The sequence below is a fragment of the Bos indicus x Bos taurus genome, chromosome 2, assembly GCF_003369695.1.
Source record: "Bos indicus x Bos taurus breed Angus x Brahman F1 hybrid chromosome 2, Bos_hybrid_MaternalHap_v2.0, whole genome shotgun sequence".
NCBI classification, from domain to species: domain Eukaryota; kingdom Metazoa; phylum Chordata; class Mammalia; order Artiodactyla; family Bovidae; genus Bos; species Bos indicus x Bos taurus.
In genome coordinates this window covers 23,849,918-23,875,242 of record NC_040077.1, presented here as the reverse complement: position 1 = coordinate 23,875,242, position 25,325 = coordinate 23,849,918, and the positions used below count along the sequence as shown (strand labels likewise).

General features: G+C 39.8%; 1 protein-coding gene across 2 annotated transcripts in view; it reads left to right on the top strand.

Annotated features, from left to right (window-relative positions):
• Positions 1 to 25,325, top strand: part of PDK1 (pyruvate dehydrogenase kinase 1) — a 42,690-nt gene extending 17,365 nt beyond the window's left edge. For both annotated transcript variants that reach the window (XM_027557534.1, XM_027557542.1), the window contains 3 exons: positions 16,380 to 16,490; positions 19,606 to 19,719; positions 22,285 to 25,325. In XM_027557534.1, coding sequence (XP_027413335.1) covers positions 16,380 to 16,490; positions 19,606 to 19,719; positions 22,285 to 22,425 — 366 coding nt within the window. In that variant the 3' untranslated portion in view covers positions 22,426 to 25,325. The remainder of the gene's footprint in view (positions 1 to 16,379; positions 16,491 to 19,605; positions 19,720 to 22,284) is intronic.

Below are 25,325 nucleotides of genomic sequence, written 5' to 3'. Positions count from 1 at the left end.
TTTTAGTGTCACATGCAGGAAGCCATTGCCTAATTCAAAAGTCACAATAATATATGCCTTTGTTTCTAAGAGTTTTAAAGTTTCAGTTCTTACATTTAGGTCTTTGATCCATTTTGAGGTAATTTTTGTAAATGATTTGAAGTAGGGAATCCAGTTTCATTCTTTTGCCTGTAGATAATCTGGTTGTCCCAGTACCATTTGTAAAAAGACTATTTTTTCACATTCGAATTTTCTTGTCATCATTGTCAAAATTTAATTGCTTATAAATGTATAGGTTTATTTCTGGATTCTCAATTCTATTCCATTGGTCTGCATATCTCTCCTTAGGAACATTTTGATTATTATTTCTTGGTTGTAAATTTTGAAATTGGCAAATGTGCTTCCTCAAACTTTGTTGTTCTCTTTCAACGTTTTTTGGCTATTGTGGGTTCCACGCATTTTCATAAGAATTTTAGGTATCAGTGTGTTAGTTTCTGCAAAGAAACATCAGCTTGAGTTTTTATGGGGATCAAATTCATTGTTTAAATCAAGTAAGTCTTCCAGTTTGTGAACAACAGGATTTCTTTACACTTATTTAAATCTTTTTTCCAGCAATGTTTTCTGACTTTCAGTGCACAAGTCTTACACTTCATCTATTAAGTTTGTACTTAGATATTTCATTCTTTTCGGGGCTTTTTAAGTGGAATTGTTTTCTTAATTTAATTTTTGAATTATATATTGCCAGTATATAAGAATATAAGTGATTTTTGTGTATTGATCTTGTATCTTGCAACCTTGCCAAAGTCATTTATAAGTTCTTATAATATTTTTTGTGACCGCTTTAGGATTTTCTCTACACAAGATCATGTCATCTACAAATGGAGATAATTTTACTTCTTCCTTTCCAATCTGATTTTTTTTTCTTTGCCTAATTGGTGTGTCTAGAACCTTTAGTACAGTGCTGAATAGAACTGGTATCTTTTTCTTTTGCTGATCTTAGGAGAACTTTTAGTCTTTTTTTTCTTCTTCCATGTTTATTTTTGTTGTTCAGTCACTAAATCATGTCTAACTCTTCGATATAATGAGCTATTTTTTTATTATGCTATTAAGAACAAACATTTATTTACTTATTCAACTGAATTCATTAAGTATTTGATCTGGGCTTAATAACCCTCTCAATTCCCTGGCTTTTGGCACATTTTAGACACCACCCTTATAGCAGAAAACAAAGAATAACTAAAGAACCTCTTAGTGAATGTGAAAGAGGAGAGTGATAAAGAGGAGAGTGATAAAGTTGGCTTAAAATTCAATGTTCAGAAAACTAAGATCATGGGCATCTGGTCCCATCACTTGAACACAAATGGGAAAACAATGGAAACAGTGAGATACTTTATTTTTGGGGGCTCCAAAATCACTGCAGATGGTGACTGCAACCATGAAATCAAGACACTTGCTCCTTGAAAGAAAAGCTATGACCAACCTAGACAGCATATTGAAAAGCAGAGACATTACTTTGCCAACAAAAGTCTGTCTAGTCAAAGCTATGGTTTTTCCAGTAGTCATGTATAGATGTGAGAATTGGGACCATAAAGAAAGCTGAGTGCTAAAGAATTGATGCTTTTGAACGGTTGGAGAAGACTGTTGAGAGTCCCTTGGACAGCAAGGAGATCCAACCAGTCCATCCTAAAGGAAATCAGTCCTGAATATTCATTGGAAGGACTGATGCTGCAGCGGAAACTCCAATACTTTGGCCATCTGATGCGAAGAACTGACTCATTGGAAAAGACCCTGATGCTAGAAAAGATTGAAGGCAGGAGGAGAGGAGAATGATAGAGGATGAGATGGCTGGATGGCATCACCAACTTGATGGACATGAGTTTGAGTAAACTCCTGGAGTTGGTGATGGACAGGAAAGCCTGGTGTGCTGCAGTCCATGGGGTCTCAAAGAGTAGCACGTGACTGAGTGACTGAACTGAACTGATGCACACAGCTGGAGCTTCCCAGGCGGCACTAGTACAGAGAACTTGCCTGCCAGTGCAGGAGACTGAGAGACTCGCATCTGATCCCTGGGCAGGGAGGATCCCCTGGAGGAGGAAATGGCAATCCGCTCCTGTATTCTTGCCTGCAAAATTCCATGGACAGAGGAGCCTGAATGGCTGTAGTCCATGAGGTCGCAAAGAGTTGGACGCGACTGAAGGACTGAACATACAGCACATACATACAAGTTAGGTTTCCTTTAAAGTGAAAGCTTTCAGTCTTCATCACTAAGCGTGATATCAGCTGTGGGTTTTTTGTAAATACTGTTCATGAGGTTGAGAAAGCTTACTTTCATTCCTAGTTTGTTAAGTATATATCATGAAACTGGCTTCCCTGACTCAGTGGTTAAAGAATCCGCCTGCCAGTGCAGGAGACATGAGTTTGATCCCTGGGCTGGGAAGATCTCCTGGACAAGGAAATGGCAACCCACTCCAGTATTCTCGCTGGGAAATACCATGGACGGAGGAGCCTGGTGGGCTACAATTCATGAGGTCACAAAAGAGTCAGGCAGGACTTAGTGACTAAACAACAACTACAACAGTATCATGAGAGGATGTTGGATTTTATCAGATGCCTTCTCTGGGTAGATTGGGATGATTATGTGGTGTTTGTTCTGAAGTCTACCAGTTGGTGTATTAGAATGATTGATTTTTGTGTGTTGAACCAACCATGCATTTTGGGGATAGGCCTCACTTTCTACATTTTTTTGAGGATTTTCGCATTGATATTCATAAGAGATATTTATCAGTATGTAGTTTCTTGAGATATCTTTGTCTGCTTTTGATATCAGGTAATACTGGCCTTCTTGAATAAGTTGAGAAGTTCTCCTTCCTTGTCTGTATTTTAGAAGGTTTTGAAGGATTTGTATTCATTCTTTAAATGTTTGGTAGAATCCACCAGTGAAGCCATTTGGGCCTGTTCTTTTCTTTGTGAGAAGAGTTTTGATTACCAATTCAATCTCTTCATTTGTTATACATCTATTCGGATTTTCTATTTCTTTCTGAGTTACTTTCTGTAGTTTGTCTAAGAATTTGTCAATTTCACCTAGGTTTTCTTATTTATTGGTACACAGTTGTTCATGGTTTCCCATCATAATCCCTTTTATTTTCTGTAATTTTGGTAGTTGTTGTTGTTGTTGAGTTGCCAAATCATGTCCGACTCTTCATGACCCCATGGACTGCAGCACACCAGGCTTCCTTGTCCCTCATCATCCCTGGAGGACACCCAAGTTCATGTCCATTCAGTCAATGATGCCATCCAACCATCTCATCCTCTATTACCCTCTTCTCCTCCTGCCTTCAATCTTTTCCAGCATCAGGGTCTTTTCCAAGTCAGCTGTTCACATCAGGTGGCCAAAGAATTGGAGCTTCAACTTCAGCATCAGTCCTTCCAATGAATATTCAGGATTGATTTCCTTTAAGATTGACTGGTTTGATCTCCATGCTTTCCAAGGGACTCTTAATAAGAGTCTTCTCTAGCACCACAATTCAAAAGCATCAATTCGTCAGTGCTCTACCTTCTTTATTGTCCAGCTTTCAAATCCATACATGACTACTGGAAAGACCATAGCCTTGACTCTGTGGACCTTTGTCAGCAAAGTGATATCTTTGCTTTTTAACACAGTCTAGGTTTCTCATAGCTTTCCTGTTTGGAAGGAATCATCTTTTAATTTCATGGCTACAGTCACCATCCACAGTGAATTTAGAGCCCAGTAAGAGGAAATCAGTCACTGCTTCCACCATTTCCCCTTCTGTTTGCCATGAAGTGATGGGACCAGATGCCATGATCTTCAATTCGGTTCAATTCAGTCCCTCAGTCATGTCCGACTCTTTGCAACCCCATGGACTGTAGCACGCCATGTCTCTCTATCACCAACTCCCAGAGTTTACACAAACTCATGCCCATTGAGTCGGTGATGCCACCCAACCATCTCATCCTCTGTCATCCCCTTCTCCTCCCACCTTCAATCTTTCCCAGCATTAGGATCTTTTCAAATGAGTCAGCTCTTCGCATCAGGTGGCCAAAGTATTGGAGTTTCAGCTTCAACACCAGTCCTTCCAGTGAATATTCAGGACTGATTTCCTTTAGGGTGGACTGATTGGATCTCCTTGGAGTCCAAGGGACTCTCAAGAGTCTTCTCTAATACCATAGTCACATGCATGGGGAGGCCATGATCTTAGATTTTTTTAATATTGAGTTTTAAGCTGGCTTTTTCACAATCCTCCTTCACCCTCATCTAGAGACTTTAGTTCTTCTTTGCTTTCTGCTGTTAGAGTGGTATCATCTGTATATCTGAGGTTGTTGATATTTCTCTTGGCAATCTTGATTCCAGCTTGTAACTCATCCAGCCCAGGGTTTTGCATAATATGCTCTGTGTATAAGTTAAGCAAACAGAGTGACAGTAAACAGCTTTGTGATACTCCTTTCTCAATCCTGAACCAGTCAGTTGTCCCATGTCCAGTTTTAACTTACGCTTTTTGACCTGTATACAGGTTTCTCAAGAGACAGGTAAGGTTGTCTGGTGTTCTCATCTCTTTAAGAGTTTTCCACAGTTTGTTATGATCCACACAGTCAATGAAACATAGGTAGATGTTTTTCTGCAATTCCCTTGCTTTTTCTATGATCCAGCGAATGTTTGATCTCTGGTTCCTCTGCCTTTTCTAAACCCAGCTTGAACATCTGGAAGTGCTCGTTTCATGTAATGCTGAAGCCTAGCTTGGTGGATTTTGAGCATAACCTTACTAGTATGGGGGTGCTTCTTTGGTGGCTCAGATGGTAAAGAATCTGCCTGCAATGCAGGAGACCCAGGTTTGCTCCCTAGGTCAAGAAGATCCCCTGGAGAAGGGCATGGCAACCCACTCCAATATTCTTGCCTGGAGAATTCCATGGACAGAGGAGCCTGTCCATGGAATCAAGAAAATCAGAGATACCAAAGGAACATTTCATGCAAAGATGAGCTCGATAAAGGACAGAAGTGTTATGGACCTAACAGAAGCAGAAGATATTAAGAAGAGATGGCAAGAATACACAGAAAAACTGTACAAAAATGATCTTCACGACCCAGAGAATCATGATGGTGTGATCACTGACCTAGAGCGAGACATCCTGGAATGTGAAGTCAAGTGGGCCTTAGAAAGCATCACTATGAACAAAGCTAGTGGAGGTGATGGAATTCCAGTTGAGCTATTCCAAATCCTGAAAGATGATGCTGTGAAAGTGCTGCACTCAATATGCCAGCAAATGTGGAAAACTCAGCAGTGGCCACAGGACTGGAAAAGGTCAGTTTTCATTCCAATCCCAAAGAAAGGCAATGCCAAAGAATGCTCAAACTACCGCACAATTGCACTCATCTCACATGCTAGTAAAGTAATGCTCAAAATTCTCCAAGCCAGGCTTCAGCAATATGTGAACCGTGAACTTCCTGATGTTCAAGCTGGTTTTGGACAAGGCAGAGGAACCAGAGATCAAATTGCCAACATCCGCTAGATCATAGAAAAAGAAGAGAGTTCCAGAAAAACATCTATTTCTGCTTTATTGACTATGCCAAAGCCTTTGACTGTGTGGATCACAATAAACTATGGAAAATTCTGAAAGAGATGGAAATACCAGAACCACCTGACCTGCTCTTGAGAAACCTATATGCAGGTCAGGAAGCAACAGTTAGAACTGGACATGGAACAACAGATTGGTTCCAAATAGGAAAAGGAGTTTGTCAAGGCTGTATATTGTCACCCTGCTTATTTAACTTATATGCAGAGTACATCATGAGAAATGCTGGACTGGAAGAAACACAAGCTGGAATCAAGATTGCTGGGAGAAATATCAATAACCTCAGATATGCAGATGACACCACCCTTATGGCAGAAAGTGAAGAGGAACTCAAAAGCCTCTTGATGAAAGTGAAAGTGGAGAGTGAAAAAATTGGCTTAAAGCTCAACATTCAGAAAACAAAGATCATGGCATCCGGTCCCACCACTTCATGGGAAATAGATGGGTAAACAGTGGAAAGTGTCAGACTTTATTTTTCTGGGCTCCAAAATCACTACAGATGGTGACTGCAGCCATGAAATTAGAAGATGCTTACTCCTTGGAAGGAAAGTTATGACCAACCTAGATAGCATATTCAAAAGCAGAGACATTACTTTGCCAACAAAGGTTCGTCTAGTCAAGGCTATGGTTTTTCCTGTGGTCATGTATGGATGTGAGAGTTGGACTGTGAAGAAGGCTGAGCGCCCAAGAATTGATGCTTTTGATCTGTGGTGTTGGAGAAGACTCTTGAGAGTCCCTTGGACTGCAAGGAGATCCAACCAGTCCATTCTGAAGGAGATCAGTCCTGGGATTTCTTTGGAAGGAATGATGCTAAAGCTGAAACTCTGGTCCTTTGGCCACCTCATGCGAAGAGTTGATTCATTGGAAAAGACCCTGATGCTGGGAGGGATTGGGGGCAGGAGGAGAAGGGGACGCCAGAGGATGAGATGGCTGGATGGCATCACTGACTCGATGGATGTGAGTCTCAGTGAACTCTGGGAGTTGGTGATGGACAGGGAGGCCTGGTGTGCTGCGATTCATGGGGTCGCAAAGAGTCAGACATGACTGAACAACTGATCTGATCTGATCTGATCTGAGGAGGCTGACTGAGCAACTAACACACACTTACTAGCATGGGAGATGAGTGCAGTTTTCTGGTGTTTGGACATTTTTTTAGTACTTCCCTTCTTGAGGATTGGGATGAGCATTGACCTTTTCCAGCCCTGTGGCCACTGCTGGGTTTTCCAAATTTGCTGACATACTGAGTACAGCAGTTTAATAGCATCATCATTTAGGATTTTAAATAGCTGTGCTGGAATTCCATCACGTCCACTAACTTTATTGGCAGCAGTGTCTCCCTAAGGCCCACTTGACTTCACGTTCCAACATGTCTGACTCTGAGTGAGAGACTGCACTGTCGTGGTTATCCGGATCATTAAGAACTTTTTTGTACAGTTGTTTTGTGTATTCTTTCATGGTTCACTTATTGCTGAAGCCTGGCCTGGAGAATTTGAGCATTACTTTACTAGCGTGTGCGATGAGTGGAGTTGTGCGGTAGTTTGAGCATTCTTTGGCATTGCCTTTCTTTGGGATTGGAATGAAAACTGACCTTTTCCAGTCCTTTGGCCTCTGCTGAGTTTTCCAAATTTGCTGGCATATTGAGTGCAGCACTTTCACAGCATCATCTTTTAGGATTGGAAATAGCTCAACTGGAATTCCATCACCTCCACTAGCTTTGTTCGTAGTGATGCTTCGTAAGGACCACTTGACTTTGCATTCCAGGATGTCTTGCTCTGGGTTGGTGATCACACCATTGTGATTATCTGGGTCGTGAAGATCTTTTTGTATAGTTCTTCTGTGTATTCTTGCCACCTCTTCTTAATATCTTCTGCTTCTGTTAGGTCCATACCATTTCTGTCCTTTATTGTGCCCATCTTTGCATGAAAAATTCCCTTGGTATCTCTGATTATCTTGAAGATATCTCTAGTCTTTCCCATTATATTGTTTTCCTCTATTTCTTTGCACTCATCACTGAGGAAGGCTTTCTTATCTCTCCTTGCTATTCTTTGGAACTCTGCATTCAAATGGGTATATCTTTCCTTTTCTCCTTTGCCTTTCACTTCTCTTCTTTTCTCAGCTATTTGTAAGGCCTCCTCAGACAACCATTTTGCCTTTTGGCATTGCTTTTCCTTGGGGATGGTCTTGATCCCTGCCTCCTGTATAATGTCTCCAACCTCTGTTCATAGTTCTTCAGGCACTCTATCAGAAATAATCCCTTGAATCTATTTGTCACTTCCACTGTATAATCGTAAGGGATTTGATTTAGGTCATACCTGAATGGTCTAGTGGTTTTCCCTACTTTCTTCAGTTTAAGTCTGAATGTGGCAATCAGGAGTTCATGGTCTGTGCCACAGTCAGCTCCCAGTCTTGTTTTTGCTGACTCTATGTAACTTCTCCATCTTTGGCTGCAAAGAATATAATCAGTATGATTTTGGTATTGACCATCTGATGATGTCCATGTGTAGAGTCTTCTCTTGTGTTGTTGGAATAGGGTGTTTGCTATGACAAGTGCGTTCTCTTGGCAAAACTCTATTAGCCTTTGCCCTGCTTCATTCTGTACTGCAAGGCCAATTTTGCCTTTTACTCCAGGTGTTTCTTGACTTCCTACTTTTGCATTCCAGTCCCTTATAATGAAAAGGACATCTTTTTTGGGTGTTAGTTCTAGAAGGTCTTGTAGGTCTTTATAGAACCATTCATCTTCAGCTTCTTCAGTGTTACTGGTTGGGGCATAGACTTGGATTACTGTGATATTGAATGGTTTGCCTTGGAAACAAACAGAGATCATTCTGTTATTTTTGCGATTGCGTCCAAGTACTACCTTTCAGACTCTCTTGTTGACTATGATGGCCACTCCATTTCTTGTAAGTGTTTCTTGCCCACAGTAGTAAATGTAATGGTCATCTGAGTTAAATTCACCTATTGCAATCCATTTTAGTTTGCTGATTCCTAAAATGTTGATGTTCACTGTTGCCATTTCCTCTTTGTCCACTTCCAGTTTGCCTTGATTCATGGACCTAACATTCCAGGTTCCTATGCATTATTGCTTTTTACAGCATTGGACTTTACTTCCATCACCAGTCACATCCACAACTGGGTGGTGTTTTTGCTTTGACTCCATCTCTTCATTCTTTCTGGAGTTACTTCTCCAGTGATCTCCAGTAGCATATTGGATACTGAATGATCTGGGGAGTTCATCTTTCACTGTTGTATCTTTTTGCCTTTTCATACTGTTCATGGGGTTCTCAAGGCAAGAATACTGAAGTGGTTTGCCATTCCCTTCTCCATTGGACCATATTTTGTCAGAACTCTCCACCATGACCCGTCCGTCTTGGGTGGCCCTACACGGCATGACTCATAGTTTCATTGAGTTAGACAAGGCTGTGGTCCATGTGATCAGATTGGTTAGTTTCCTGTGATTGTGGTTTTCAGTCTGTCTGCCCTCTGATGGAGAAGGGTAAGAGGCTTATGGAAGCTTCCTGATGGGAGAGATTGACTGAGGGGAAAGTTGGGTCTTGTTCTAATGTGCAGGGCCATGTTCAATCTTTAATCCAATTTTCTGTTGATGGGTGGGGCTGTGTTCCCTCCCTGTTATTTACCTGGGCCAAACTATGGTGAAGGTAGTGAAGATACGACCTTCTTTAAAAGGTCCCATGCATGCACTGCTACATTCATTGCCCCCAGCCCTGCATCAGGCCACTGCCAACCCACGCCTCTGCCAGAGACTCCTGAACACTTACAAGCAAATCTGGGTCAGTCTCTTGTGGAGTCACTGCCCCTTTCTCCTGGGTCCTGGTACGCAGAAAGTTCTGTTTATGCCCTCCAAGAGTTTGTTTCCCAGTTCTGTGTAAGTTCTGGCAGCTCTATGGTGGGGTTAATGGCAACCTCCTCCAAGAGGGGTTAAGTCATACCGAAGTCTGCTGCACCCAGAGCCCCTGCCCCTGCGGTAGTCCACTGCTGACCCACACCTCCACGGGAGCCATTCAAACAGTTCTGTCTCATCTCTGTGGGATCTCTGGGTCCTGGTGTACGCAAGGTTTGTTTGAGCCCTCTGAGCGTTTCTGGCAGGTATGGGGTTTGATTCTAGATGCACTTTAGCCCCCCGTGCCGTCTTGCTGGAGCTTCTCCTTTGTTCTTAGATATTGTTTGTTTACTAACTTTTTGAAACTAATTCTGTGAAGTCTATATTCTTTGTTGTGTGTGCTTTCTGCTTAGTGGTCAACTAATGATTGAACTGAAGTTTCCTTAAATGCCTTCGCCCAGTCTTTATCAAGGGATTCTGTGTGCAGTTTGGAACACACCTTCAATGTTGAATCAGGTTGTTGACAATTCTCGACTTAACCTTTACATTCCGCTTGTACAGAGCTTCAAGGTCAGGTGGAGGTGAATGCTTAGACTCTCTCAGGTCCTTACTAAACATGGCCGTGAGCATGAGCATGACCATCTAGGTTCCCCGATATCCTTGAGTTTTTCTAAGCACCCATGGACATCTCATTCCTTAGCTTTTCCGACTAAGTTTTTTGGGTAGCCTGTTATTTGCCTTAACTGTTGTAGACTGCCTCAGGCAGCCATCAAATTAATCAGTTACCTCTAATTGTCTTTGATAGGTGTTTCTGAGGATGGGGAATAGGAACATGCAAGACTTTTTGCATTAAGGAGCTCAGAATCAGGTCAAAGGTCAAAGAACGAGTGTTTCCAGTGGCTGTCAGGCTGCTGGTTTCACTCTGATTGCAAGTTGTTGGTAGTGGGGATGGGAGGTCGGGAAAAGCCAAGTTAAAATACCGCAAAGCTCATTGTTGTTTTTCTTGAGTACATACTCCCCTTATTGCTACAAGCCTGTGGTTAATTTCCAGAGTTCTAACCATTTGTGCCTTTTTGCTTTGGTGCTTTGATGGGAGACTTTTTGGAGCTCCTTTCTCCACTGTTTCTGCTGACATTACTTCTGCTCTTCCTTTTGAGAAGACTTAACGCATTGGAGAAGGAAATGGCAACCCACTCCAGTGTTCTTGCTAGGAGGATCCCAGGGACGGGGGAGCCTGCTGGGCTGCCATCTGTGGGGTCGCACAGAGTCGGACACGACTGAAGTGACTTAGCAGCAGCAGCAATGCTTATTCAAATTCCTGTTTCTTTGTGTCTGACCAGTTTTAAGTGAAGTTTAAGTTCTTCAGCTCTGTTGTGAAATTTCATAATGATGTGACCTGAAGTGGCCTTTTTGTACCCATTGAGCTGGGACTTTTAGAATTTCCACTGTTTCCTTGGTACTTTCTTCTTTTCTGTTTATCTTTCTGATAGTTATATTTCAAAAATTCTGGGCTTCATGAAATGGCCCTCTAATTTATTCTTATCTTTTCCTCTTATTTTTATGTCTTTAACTTTTCATTCTACTCTGAGATTTCTTGACTTTGAATTCCCAACTCTTATTGAATTTTTATTTCTATTATTATAAATTTCCCAGGAACTATTATTTTTATTATCTTTTCATAGCATTCTGTCCTGGTTTCTTCTTTTATCACTCTGAGGATAGTAATACTAGTTGCTTTTTAAAAAATTAATATGCCTCAGCTCTCTCGACTAGTTCCTCTGAACTTTTTTCTATTTATCCCTCTTGGCTATTCATATAAAAGAATGGATCACAAATAAATATATGGCAGTATCATCTGTTAGCTAAAAAACTAATATGAATATGTCACTTTTTTCCAGTCCAGATGTTAATATGTGTATATTTTTTGGTTAGTTATGTGTCAGCTACTTGCCCATTAAGGTTTATTTGATTCAAAATAAGCCGCCTGTCTTCTGCTTTGGGACAACAGCTATGCTACAGCATGGTCTTTCTCATACCTTTTTCTGCTTCTGTTTCATGTGCTTTAGCATGCTGGTCTGCAGTTGCGTTCCATTACTTGTGGTCATCCATCACTGCATGGATCAGTATTCACTGAGCTCTTAGGCTCTCAGAGACTCGTTCTGTGCTGGTAGACAGGCTTTGCTAAGAGAGTCTGCCTGTTTGCTGTAAAGAAATGTTCATGATAACCCAGCAGTGACACTCCTAGATATATACCCGCAAAGCTTGAAAACAGGTATTTAAGCAGTGAGTATTCATAGTAACATTATTCACAACAGCCAAGACCTAAAAACAACCCAGATGTTCATCAGCTGAATAATAAATCAACAAAAATGTGGTATATAGTGGAATATTATTTGCCCATAAAAGGAGTGAGGTATTGGTGCATGCTACAACGTGAATGCTGCAACATTAAAAATATGTCGAGTAAAAAAAAACTAAACACAAAAGGCCGCACATTATATATGATTTCATTTATATGAAATGTCCAGAACAGACAAATATATAAGGACAAGAAATACATCAGTGGTTACTTAGTGTAATCAATAACGAGTCCCGGGTTTCTTTTTGAGGTAATGAAAATATTCTAAAATTGACTGGAGAAATGGTTGCACATACGTATGAATGCAGGCATACCTTGCCTTGTTTTACTTGATTGTGCTTTGCAGATACTGCATTTTTTACAAATGGAAGGTTTGTGGCAACCCTGCGTTGACCAAGTCTGTCAGTGTCGTTTTAACCAGCAGCATCTGCTCATTTCATTTCTCTGTGTCACATTTTGGCGATTCTTGCAATATTTCAAACTTTCTCATTATCATGTTTGTTATAGTGATCAATGATCTTTGATATTATTCTAATTGGTTTTTTGTTTTTTATTTTTAAATTAATGGATATGTACATTTTTTAGGCCTAATGCTTTGCACACTTAATAGACTACAGTATAAATGTAAACATAACTTTTATAGGTACTGGGAAACCAAAAAATTCAGGTGAATAGCTTTATTGCAATATTTGCTTTTTTGTGGTGTCTGGAACTGAACTTGCACTATCTCAGAAGTATGCCTGTTTGTTAAAAAGCCATGGAGTTGTACACTGTTTTGAAAATTTCATTGTTTATGTATATTTGGCTGTGCTGAGTCTTAATTGCAGCACATGGCATGCAAACTGTTAGCTGCGGCATTTGGGATCTAGTTCCCTGGCCAGGAATTGAACCCAGGCCCCCTGCATTGGGAGCGTAGAGTCTTAGCCACTGGCCCACCAGGGAAGCCCCTGAGTAGTACACTTTAAACAGGTGGATAGTATGGTATGTGAATTATATTTTCATCAAGCTGTTTTAAAAAAGCAAAGCTCATAAGGGTCTTAAACAGACTGTTCCAGAAGTGTTTGTAAATGGTCTTAGCTGCATTAGGCTCTACCTCTTCAAATCCAGTTTGCATGACTCATCTACCCTTGTTAGCTCTTTATATAGAGCTTTGAACCCCATCACTTACTGTAGACTTTCAGGATCAAGGCCTGGAATTTTTTTCCCCATTCTTTTCGCTGTTCAAATTACTGACATTTTTAACTTATTATGCCTCTGCTAAGTTAGAATTTTTTTTTCTAACTTACAAGTCTAACTGCTCTTTCAGACTTGTGTTTGGTCCAATTGCAGTAAGTGACATAAGTATTAGCACCACATATCTGATAAATTAAAACTTACACATCTTGGTTCATTCACTGTTGGCAATTTTTTTTTTACACACCTGACCTTGAAAAAGCTGTTGTATAAGAAACTTGGGGAGCTATGGGTGAGTTCAAGGTTAGTAAATTTCCTGCCTTCAGAACTGTCATCAGGTTAGTAATGATTCATTTCCCTTGGACCTGAAAATCCACATACATTAGCCAGGGAGCCTAGTGTTATGAGAAACAGGACATTAGGGATGGCAGGTCTCGGTTGGATGACATTGAGAAGTGGTGGTTTCATGCACCAAGGAGAAAACTTTAAAAGTAATTGGCAAACTTCTCTTCCTCCGCCTTCCTGTTGACATGACTCCACACCACCCTCCACTTTCACAATCTCTTCCCTTTCGCTTGGCATAGTCTTGTGTTTCTATGATTCTCACATTTTTCTTCAAATAGTCTTCAGAGGTTTTTAAATTTCCACATCTCTTTTACAATATATTTGTCATCAGAGTGCCGTTCTTGTCTTGAAGATACACAGACCAAATGTCTGTCTCTCTATTACTCCCTCCTTCCCTTTTCCCCAAAGAACTCAGGTTCTCTGGTATAAGATCTGTTAACAAGTTTCGTGGAAACACCTTTGACCACTTTAAAAACTGGCCCCAGGTTTGGTTGCAATGTATTATTACATTTTTGGCTACAGAGCAAAAGCAGTTACCTTTATCATTCTTTAACTATGCTCCTATGGCTTAGATGACCCCTTTACTTCTAATGAGATGACACTTTTCAAAGGCCCCTTTGGCCTTTCTGTTCCACTCTGCTTTTGTCCTACCGTCCCATGGCTAGAAATCACTTCTTGTGTCGTATCTGCTGGATTGCTGTACTGCTTCTGGCCAGAAGGTTAAGGAAAATCGCTAAGTATTTATTGAACTGTACCTTCTTATCTTAGTATCTATTCTAATTTGTTTTTTATTTAATATTTGTAGAACCACGCTTCTGATTCATGTTACCAATAAATATGTAGCAGAGCATTAAATTGAAGGATGAATAATTAACAAATTGATGCATTTCAGAAAATACCCAGAGCCCTTTATTCACCTTACTAAAATAAAGCTCTTCACATGGCTTTGAATTCATAGCCAAGAACAATTTCAAGCATAATGCTACATACAAGTTCCTAATAATGTTCTTGTATATTTTTATACTGTAATTATCTAATTATAGACATGTCAGAGGCCAGTCTTCAATGGCATTTCAAAGCAGATTTTTATTTTAAAAATTAAAATATCTGTGAATTTCTATTGTGAGACTAATATATATATGTGTGTGTGTATGTACACACACACACAGTTTTTTGACTCAACTGACATGAGTTTGAGCAAGCTCCAGGAGTTGGTAATGGACAGGGAAGCCTGGTGTGCTGTAGTCAATGGGGTTGCAAAGAGTTGGACATGACTGAGCGAGTGACTGAGCTGAACTGAAAGTTTTTGAGACTATAAAAACTCAACTATATGTTGTTACTGAGCAACTAACACTATAAGCCATTCAAATTGACTTTTTATTACATATAATTCAGTATGGTTTTTATCTATATGTCAGTACGTTAAAAGCAGGTTTATTTGAATATCACAACCATGTTAATATTATAGATAGTAGAATCAATTTAGATTTTGTGACTAGAAAATGGCTATAGTAGATTAGAAGATAAAGCTGTACAATGTGTTGTTGCTGTGTGGTTGCGAAGTCATGTCCAGCACTTTGTGATCCCATGGACTGCAGCACGCCAGGCTCCTCTGTCCTCCACTGTCTCCTGGAGTTTGCTCAAGTTCATGTCCATTGAGTTGGTGATGCCATCCAATCATCTCATCATCTGCCGCCCCCTTCTCCTGTCCTCAGTCTTTCTGAGCACCCATATCTTTTTCTGAGTTGACTCTTCGCCTCAGGTGGCCAAAGTATTGGAGCTTCAGCATCAGTCCTTCCAGTGAATATTCAGGGTTGATTTCCTTTAGGAATGATGGGCTTGATCTCCTTGCAGTCCAAGAGACTCTCAAGACAAGCTAGGAAAATATGTTCCATGTTAATTGAAGAAAAACCTAATGAAGACAATCTGTAAATAAATTACCAAATTCAGTATAGCATATGATTTGAGTTGGAAAAGAACGTAAGAACAATACAAAGAACTATGTCCTTTATAACTCACCAGAAAGTTGTCTGGGAGACTATGCTGTGAAATTAGTTGTAGATGAGACTCTTAAAACACAATGAAATGGTTCTATTTTTTCCTCCCTGAAAATGAAAATTGTATTTTTTTTACCATAATAGAAATAATTGTGGAAAAAAATTAAGAAACTAAAGCCCCTAAAGAAGAAAATCACTTATAATTCCATTGAAATAGAATTATATTTCAATATAGACTTCTGTCATTTTTATGGAATTAGAATGTTATAAATGCTTCTCCATCTTTTTGCTACTTAACAATATTTTATGACCATCCCATGCCAATACATACTAATATTTAATGGCAAAATAGTATTCTATTTTAGAATGTATATTAGTTTGATTAAATAGCCCGTTTAGGTGGTAATCCAGTTTTAGCTGTTCTACGCAGTGCTATGATGGATATTCTCATACATACTTTGCATGCTTTTCTCATAATTTTCTTAGGATAAGCATTAAGGGTCAAAGGGTACACGCATGTTTAATCAGATTGCCAAACTGCCTGCCAGAGAGGAATTACAAATTTGTTGTTATCCAAGATAAGCTAAACCTCTTCCCCATTGTGTGTTGCATCATTAGTGTACTGCAGGAATTACACAAAACCACAGCATTGAAAGCAGGCTTCGCAGGGGTCTCGGTGGTAGAGCATCTGCCTGCCAACCCAGGAGTCAAAAGAGATGCGGGTTTGATCCCTGGGCTGGGAAGATCCCCTGGAGAAGGAAATGGTAACCCACTCCAGTATTCTTACCCAGAGAAGCCCATGGACAGGGAAGCCTGGCAAGCTACAGTCCATGGGGTTGCAAAAGAGTCAAACATGATTTAGTCACTAAACAACAGCATTGAAAATCTATATCACAGTGGAGTTCTTTATGTCTTAAAGTTCCATGTATTAGAGGGATTAAGTCCAGCAGTGGGGGAAGTGTTTATGTTTGTAACTTGGATCGCATGGTATTCATTTTGAAAAGCAGGGCTCGTCAGCCACAGTTAAATGGTGACACAGCATGAATGGGTATTTTGCTGTTTCTGGGACTTGGTCCGAGGGCATAATCCTCTCTCTCCCTAGATGAGTGACCGAGGAGGTGGTGTTCCTCTGAGGAAAATCGACCGACTCTTTAACTACATGTACTCCACTGCACCCCGGCCTCGTGTCGAGACGTCCCGGGCAGTGCCCCTGGTATGTGATCAAAAAGCCGTGAAGTGGGTTTGTGTGACTTGCCAAAAAAGAGGTTACCACATAAATCAGTTAAGCCATTGTGTGGGGTTCACAAACAGGATGAAGGAAAGCTATTAGAGAAAAACAGCAACAAAACCTTCCCCTAAATTTATAGTTTTTGAAATGCTTTTTTTAAAAATGATGAGTTTTAGAGTTCTTATTGCCAAGCTTGATAGTGGTGTGTCAGTAGTTTCCATGTGGTAAACCACATTTTGATAAACTGTTATTAATGTGAAGTCTAAATTACCAGCTGTACTAGTATCTGGTCAACACTGATTGAATCTCTAGTAATTTTTTTTTCCCCTCAAGTACTTGTAATTAGAAAGACTACATATTTGAGGCTCAGAAGTGATACTAGAGTTCTAATCAATTTAATCGCCTGTGGCTCAAATAACAGTTGTGTTGATGGTTTAAAAAAAAAAAAAATCAGGCACCTCTTTTCAGGTTAATAAGATTAGCTTTTGAATGGACTCAGTCCTGGTCCTCCAACCCCCAGAAAAGTGCTTTGCCAAATCTCTCACCCAAATCTCTCGTTGCTCGAGGCTTTGAAGGTTCTCTGGCACATACCCTGGAGTTATTTTGTAGTGTGATGAAAAACAGTCTAAGATGGGTTTATTTTAGACTCTTTCCTAGGGAGTCACTGCAAGGACTTCATTCAAACTGCACAGCACATTCTAGTTAAACAGCACAGATTCTGTAACTATAGCTGCAATACGGTTCATGTCTTACCAAACCTTTTAAATGATTGCTCTAGTTGAGATATGGGTAGGCAGCCATGTGCCCGAGGACAGAAAAGGTCAAATAAACTTGAGTATCTTCTTAGATTCCAGTTTTACTGTAAGTGGAGAAAAGGGATATGCTCCTTTTGTAATAAACAAATTTCGTAGAATTTTTGTGGAGAGCAGCATAGCGTACTCATCCAGACTCTAAACTGTTCCATTCTCAGCTCTACCACACCCTAGCTGTTCAGCCTTGGGAATAGTATTGACCCCTCAGTACCACAATTTCCCCAGCCTTGAAGATTGAGTTATTGTGAAGATTGAGTTAATATATGTAAACACATTTTTTAATAGTACCTGGCGCGTAGTAAATGCTGTGTAAGAGTTGTTTGCAAGATTTATGTGAGTTTTTAAGAAAAACAGGAGGGTTGACATGACACAGGCTGCCCACACACCTACACAGCCTTCCCGAGGGTAAGCCTGTGGTGGTTGAGCTTTCACAGAGCTATTATGACCCCTGCTATTATGACCCCTTTGTAAGGGGACCAGTAAGCAAGCACTGGGGCAGCCATCCGGTCATGCTGATTACTGAGCTGCCTTCACGTGGGTGCCTTCAGGTGCGCATCTGCAGGGACGGAATGTCTTCATGCCGTAAGCCATTCAAAGAGGACTATCCACATTTCCCTCTTCCTCGTCAGTTATCCAGTTTTGTTCTTTCCAAGTCTCTGACCAGCCAGCCCATTTGCCGCTGCCCATGGGCCATGTAGGTGTTCCAGTTCGATTTCCACCCACTGGTAGGATTTGCTTTCAGTCCTGTCTTTTGGGCTTGGCCCCGAGAGAGGCTGTGGTGACAGGGCAGTCCATGTTTGGCTGGTGGGGGACACTGTGCAGACCCAGCAGTGGGCCAAGCCCACGATGTTAGTTAGCATTAGTTAAAGAAAGTTAGTTTCTTCTAACTACTTACAGGGAAGCCTGAGGGGTCCACAGGCGTGTGGCTGAGGGAGAGGCAGTGATGAAGTAGATTGGGTACTACGGGATCCTAAGCCACCTGCTCGTGCAGAAGTGGAACCAGTTAATGTACCCGTCAGAGTCTCACTTGGAAAGAGATAGTTCAAATTATGATGATTCATGAAAGGCTTATCTATAAAGAGACAAATTACAGAAAGAGGGATGGGATAGTATAGGAATCCAGGCTAGCAGCAGCAGAGCTGTCACCACCTGACTCAGGGAAGAGAAGTCATCAGAACCCGGAAGGGAGTGTTAGAGAGCAGCTGCTTACTCCCCAGGGCCTAGCCTGCCCAGGAGCAGGGGATGATGACCCTGAATGGCTCCCTGCAAGACTCCTGCTGGACTCCCCATCGGCTAGACACATAGGCAGAGGCCACAGAAGTCTGCTCCTGTCAACTCAGGCCAGCCTCCCAGGACAAGGGGAAATGTGGAGAATGGGTAGTTTATTTGGAGGGGCAAACAGAAACTCTGGTTTAAAAAGTCAAGTGAAAAATGGTGGCAGTAGGTAAGGCCAGAGCCTGGATTTGTTACTAGCACCGATTCCTGAATCAACATACACTCTTCACTAAACTATTATATGAAATATCATTAAACACCTGAGTTGGTGATAAAAAAAATCTTTTTTTTTTACACTTATCCAAATGTTCTGCTTCATATTAAAGAACTGATAGGATTTATCCAGGTAAAGGCTATTCCAGATACCGGGAACAGAATGAGCAAAGACACAGCTTTAGCTGGACTGGAAAGTGGGAGGCACACACCTGGTCTTGTTGCATCTTGCGAGCTCTCTTTTAGAAGCTTGGATTTTTATCTCAAGGCAATGGGTTGGAGATGGTGAGGGTTGGTGGGTGTTGGGGTGCTTTGAAGATTTCTAAGTGGGGGAGATGACCTGTCATTGAGTATTAAGAGAGTTGACCTATTAGGGATCTCTCCAGGTTCAGGACTCAGGCTGAGTATGGTATTCATGGTATGAAGTCGTGAGATGCATCTGTGAGGTTGCCACCAGGTCTTTCTACTCTTGCTCCTGAAAGAGAGAACATGTTTTAAATGATATTGCCGAAAGCAGTATAGGGATACTCTGGAGCAGGCCAGTAAAGAAGAGAGAAGCATCCTCTTTCTAGACCCCCACAGGTTGTTTTACAGGAAAAAGGAATTTCAAATGACCAGAGGGAAGCCATCTAATACAGTGCTCAGCTAGGCTGCAGCTTGATCACTTTCACTACTTAAGTACTAACGGGTCTTTTAGATGCAGGCCCTGATAGCCCTGGGATACCAGTAGCATTTATTTTAATTAGAGAAGTATTTCAGTGTGTGGGTTTCTGAATAAAATTTCATTTTTTCTCAAACAGGCTGGTTTTGGTTATGGATTGCCCATATCACGCCTTTATGCGCAGTATTTCCAAGGAGATCTAAAGCTCTATTCCCTAGAGGGCTATGGGACAGATGCAGTCATTTACATTAAGGTAAAGACCATAGTCTTCTGGACTTAATGGTACTTCTGGGACTTTTTGATTGTAAGATACCAGTATTTAACTGTAATGAGACTTTCTTCTACCTCATGCTATTAAAATACAAACATCTGTGTTTTCTCTTTTTTTTAAACAAGGATCTCATCTGTTTTGACAAATGATCTCTTTGTGGGAAAGAAATGCCCTTACCCATAGTGATCAGGACTATGATTGTTAGTAGAAGAAAAACTGGGTTAAAGTGGGCAGTCAAAAAGTTATGTTAAAATTAAATTTGTAGTTTAAGATACATGAATGGACGTTGATTGACCAGTCTTTGATATACTTGCTAAGGCCCTTCATTTGCATATGGGTCTTCAGATTGAAGTTTTAATTGTCTTTCTTACAGAAGCTATACCTACAGTACATTGTTTTGGTTTCTTTAATCAAAGAAACAGCCAAGTGCATAATCATTACTGATTTTTATGCAGTTCTTACAGTTGTCTTCTCTTTTTTGACAGCAGTTTTTATATAACTTTCCTTCATGAGTCTTTATGAAACGTCATCTTAGTTTTCAGAGAACCTTCCCCCCACACCACCCCTACATTTTTGTGTGCTTTGTTAAAAGCAATATTTAGATTAAATTACAGGGACAGATTTAAATATACTAACAAATTTAGGAACAGTTACAGGGGACCCTTGGTAGGCATATAGCTCACCTGGTGGAAGCAGACTTACCTGGGATGTTCCATGTGTTTATCTGACACATCAGTGTCTATTACAGGGACAGAAGGCCCTTAGCCCCACCAGCGTGCTGCATTGGTTCAGCCGTGGACTGGTGGAGGTGCCTCCGTTTTTAGTGACTCTAGTTACTCTTATTCTGGCCACTAGATGGCACCTATTTGATAGGAAATGCTGAAGACTACATTAGAAAAAGTAAATTTGTCTGAGAATGTTGTTCTTTGAAGATAAAAGTTTTCTTTCTCAACCATCTCAGTTGTGAGGAACTTAAAAATATTGCCTTCATGTTGCCTTTTTTATCATCAAATATAATGTTTTTATTTGTTTTGTTATAGATCAAGGGGTTATGGCAGTTGTGGCATAAAAAAAATATAAGTATAGGTGAAAGATTTTTAGCTCCATTTTGGAAAAAAATAGAATACAGGAGGTCTTACAGAATAATTAAAAATATTCTGTGTAATATTTTTATTATTTCCTCGGGTAAGAAAGGAGGATCTTGAGGCTGCGGGTGTATGGGGTTTGCCCGCAGCTGATTAGCTAATGTGACAGAACTTGGGAAAAGATCTTTGACCTATTACTCCTTAATTATGCATTTTATGAGAAACAATAGGATATGCCAGTGGATGATTTGTATTAGTTCAGTGTGTTACAATTTTTTAGCTTACAATTATACTTTTCTTGTAGTGATGAAATATTTTAAAATCCTCTGAATCAAAGTGTTTGCTTTCTTTCCTAAATGAAACATTTGTACAACTGACATAAATCTGATATTTTTATATATGAAACAACCCCCCCCCAACACACAGAATTAAATATTAAATTAAAATATCCTTCCTTACCATTACTGGAATTAAACTTCTAGTTTAATATTTTCTGCATCTTAGGGAATACCTTTTGCTTAAAGTTGAAATCTTAACAACATATCCTAATTTGAAGATAATGAGGAACATAGTTTATCTCAGTGATACACAGGAAGCCGAAATAGAACAGTGACTTAATGGCGATAATGTTGGAAACATGAAATTACAGTCTGCCCTCTATATCCCCGAGTTCTGCATCCATAGATCCAAGCATGAATCAAAAATATTTGAAGAAAAAAAATACCAGAACGTTGCAAAAAGCAAAACTTGCTTTTCTTGCACATCAGCAACTATTTACATATTTATCGTATTTGTATAGCATTTACATTGTATTAGCTATTGTAGTTAATCTTGAGGTGATTTAAAATCTGCAGGAGGATGTGTGTAGATGATATGCAGATACTGCAGCATCTTATATACGGGACTTGAGCATCGGCAGATTTTGGTATCCAGTGGGGTTGGGAGTGATGCCGAGGGTCAGCTGTGCATGATGTGGAAATCACATATGCTATAACTAAAATTGGTGACTTTAATGGTAGGAAAAGACACAGGCTCAAGCCCAGATTTCATTAAGTGCTTTTACATTACATATATTAAGGTACCTGTGTGAATTTTTGTGCTTTTACACTTAACTGACTTTTTAAACTTCTGTTGAAAATGAACTTCTGTTGATCAGATTTTATAAGAATGTCTATGACACTGTGTAAAACTCAAAACCAGCAACTTCTAGGCTGGTTAGAGAATACTGCATGCAATAAACTCAACATGCACGCTAAGCAGTTGCCATAAGCTTTTAGTAAGTAACACGTTTCAGATGTGTGCTCTAGTTTAAAATGTATGTAGATAGTTTTATGATTGATAAAATACAAATCCAATATAGAGTATGGTTTAATTTGTAGTAAAACTTTTTGCCATTGTAGATTTTTCTCAAATAATAGATTCCCCAAAAAGTGCCTCACGTAGTTCCTGCTTTTCCTCCCAGGCTCTGTCAACAGAATCGATAGAAAGACTCCCGGTGTATAACAAAGCGGCCTGGAAGCATTACAACACCAACCACGAGGCTGACGACTGGTGCGTCCCCAGCAGAGAGCCAAAAGACATGACGACATTCCGCAGTGCCTAGACGCACTGGGACCCCTGGGAAAATCCGGATGTGGCTTTTTATTAAATTTGGAAGGGGTGGTATCAGAACTACGTTATACCAAATACTTCATGCGTCATGTTCGCAGTTAACTATTTGGATAGGTAGCATAGGTGGAAGATTAATTTCATTTACACTTGTTGAATCTCGTAAAGGACGAAGTTGTACCTATTTTACACCTATATTTTCACAGTTAACTGAACATATTTTTAAGCAACAGTAGTTTTGGTCAACTTTCTCTTTACGATAGACTTCAGAAGCGTGAAAGTCTGCATTTCTACAGGAAGCTGTGTGGTTGTTTTTTAAAAAATACTTTTATGTCTGCTAGAAACAGTTCCTTAATACTGAGTAGCCGGTTAGCCATCTTTCTGTTTTAGAGGAGTTCTGCCAGATTTTATTTAGTAACGACAAATGCGATACGAATGATCCTCAGACTGCGATTAAGGCAGCAAAAAGGCACCCTGTAAGTGTACAGCCAGCCACCTTTCAGCATCTACATGCATTGTCTTCACTCTGAAGTTAATTCATCATTTTTTAATTTTATTGCAAAGGATTGTCATGACTAGTTTCCTACGGAGTTAAGCCAAGATCATGGGCAGCGTACTTTGAATGTGCTTATGATTAATGCAGTGGGAAATTTTTGTACTAAAAACAACCAGCTGCTAAAATTCTAGATTGAATTTAAGAAATTGAGGGCAGAACATTGAGTCCTAGAAACTATACTAATGATTGTTGAGATTACCTGGGGGAGCTTTTGAGAAGGTTTTTCTGGGTCTTACTCTAGACATACAGAATCAGACTATAGCCGTAGCCCAGAAATCTCAATTTTTACAACACTTCCTAGATGAGTCTGATGCCTTGGCTAGTTAGAAAATCACACTTTTAAAGTGAGTAATGAAGATACCACATTTGCTAAAGCAACAGATCTGTAGGTTTTGGTATTCATCTATGGAAAGGTCAGACTTATGGACTCTAAGAGACACAAAATGTTGCAATTAGAAGCATAATTAGAAGCAGGAGACAGGTTGACAACAGGAGGAGAGTCACGGAACCAAAGGTTTAAAACCATAAATGCACAAGTATTGACGAAAAACATGTTATAAAACTTATCTATCTATACTTCCTCAGGATATCTGTACTTCCTCAGGAAAGAAAGTCACCTTGGGCTTATCACAAAAATCATTTGCATTCATATGGTAATTTGTAATATACAAATTTTTGGTATATCTGGTATATAATGATAACTCTGTCAGGCTTAAGAAATACCAAACAGGTGGTATCACCTTCATTTTGAGACTCAGAGTATGGCTTAAAGCTGCCCCGATAGAGTCAGGTCTCAAGCAATATCTGCCAATCACTGTCAGCCACCTAGCCGAGGAGACCAGCATGCCGCGAGACTTAAGTTGTTAGTCTTCCCTCATCTTTTAAGCTGACAGGGAAGTATATTGAGAATAAATTTTAAAGTAAGATTTTAAATGTTTAGAGAACAGCTATAATACTTAAATGGGGAAATTTATCTGGAAAAGACAAGTTGAGACACCTCATTCTCCAAAGGGTTATGTAAGCTTAACAATTCCACACAAATTTGTAAACGGGAAGGGACGTTAAAGGGCTGTTAGCCCTGGAGCCTCAGGTAAGAAGGAGGATCTTGAGGCTGCGGGTGTATGGGGTTTGCCCGGGGCTGATTAGCTAATGTGACCTATTACTCCTTAATTATGCATTTTATGAGAAACAATAGGATATGCCAGTGGATATTAGTTCAATGTGTTACAATTTTTTAGCTTAAAATTACACTTTTCTTGTAGTGATGAAATATTTTAAAATCCTCTGAATCAAAGTGTTTGCTTTGTTTCCTAAATGAAACATTTGTACAACTGACATAAATTTGATATTTTTATTTATGAAACAACCCCCCAACATACCCAAAGTGAAAATTTCTCTCTTTAAGAGGTAAGAAGTGGTGTTTTCAAAGGAGAAGTGAAATCTTTTCCTTTTTAGCTTCTTTTAAAGGTATAATGGTTTTTTACTTTGTTACTGTGGTTAAGGGACAGAAGATTACATACAGAAGTATTTGGGGAGGGGGTGCTTTCTCCTAGTTGGTTTTAAATTACTGTGCTAGTTTTTTAGAGTCTTACACTCTCTTTCCCACCAGCATTTAATATGATGCTTTGTAGATTTTTAAAATATACCGGAGGGTAAGAAGTGATACTAAGTGATTTTTGTAACCTGGGCATTTAATGAGTGTGCCAACATTTTTTAGGAAGAATCACAAAAAAATATTCTGCCCTATAATTAAAATATTAGCTGGCTTTAGATGTCTTCCTACTTAATCACTTTCTTGCACTGTGAAGTTTTTACATGAAGATGTTGAAGTGGCAGTCTACCCTATTTTTTTTAATAAAATGTTTTGTGTATGGTAATAAATTGAAAACATGGATCAACTCTTATCCTGAAAATAAAGTGACCCAATTTAGGTTTTTAAAAATATAATTGTTTTAAAAATAAAGGTCTCTTCTCATCAAGAGTCAGCATTTTGTAAATATACAAGAAGTAGCAGGTAGGTGGCTCATACTGCCCCTCACTACGCTTGGTAGAGGAAGTGTTTTGAACTGAGATTTCCAAATTCTGATGGCAAGAGCAAGTGGTAGAGTTTGTATTGTTTGAGTTATGTTAGATTTCCATTATCCACACATCTGCAGATGACTAACTTACTACATAAATGAACATCTTCTGCCATGTGATTTTTTAAGAGGTTAAGTGAGTGTACACTTTGAATAAGTTTTCACAGCATAAGTATACAGGAAAAGGCTTAATTTAACCAGCATTGCCCTCTGTTTGTACCAGCTGTATGTGAGTCAGAATTAAACTCCTTTAATCCAAGA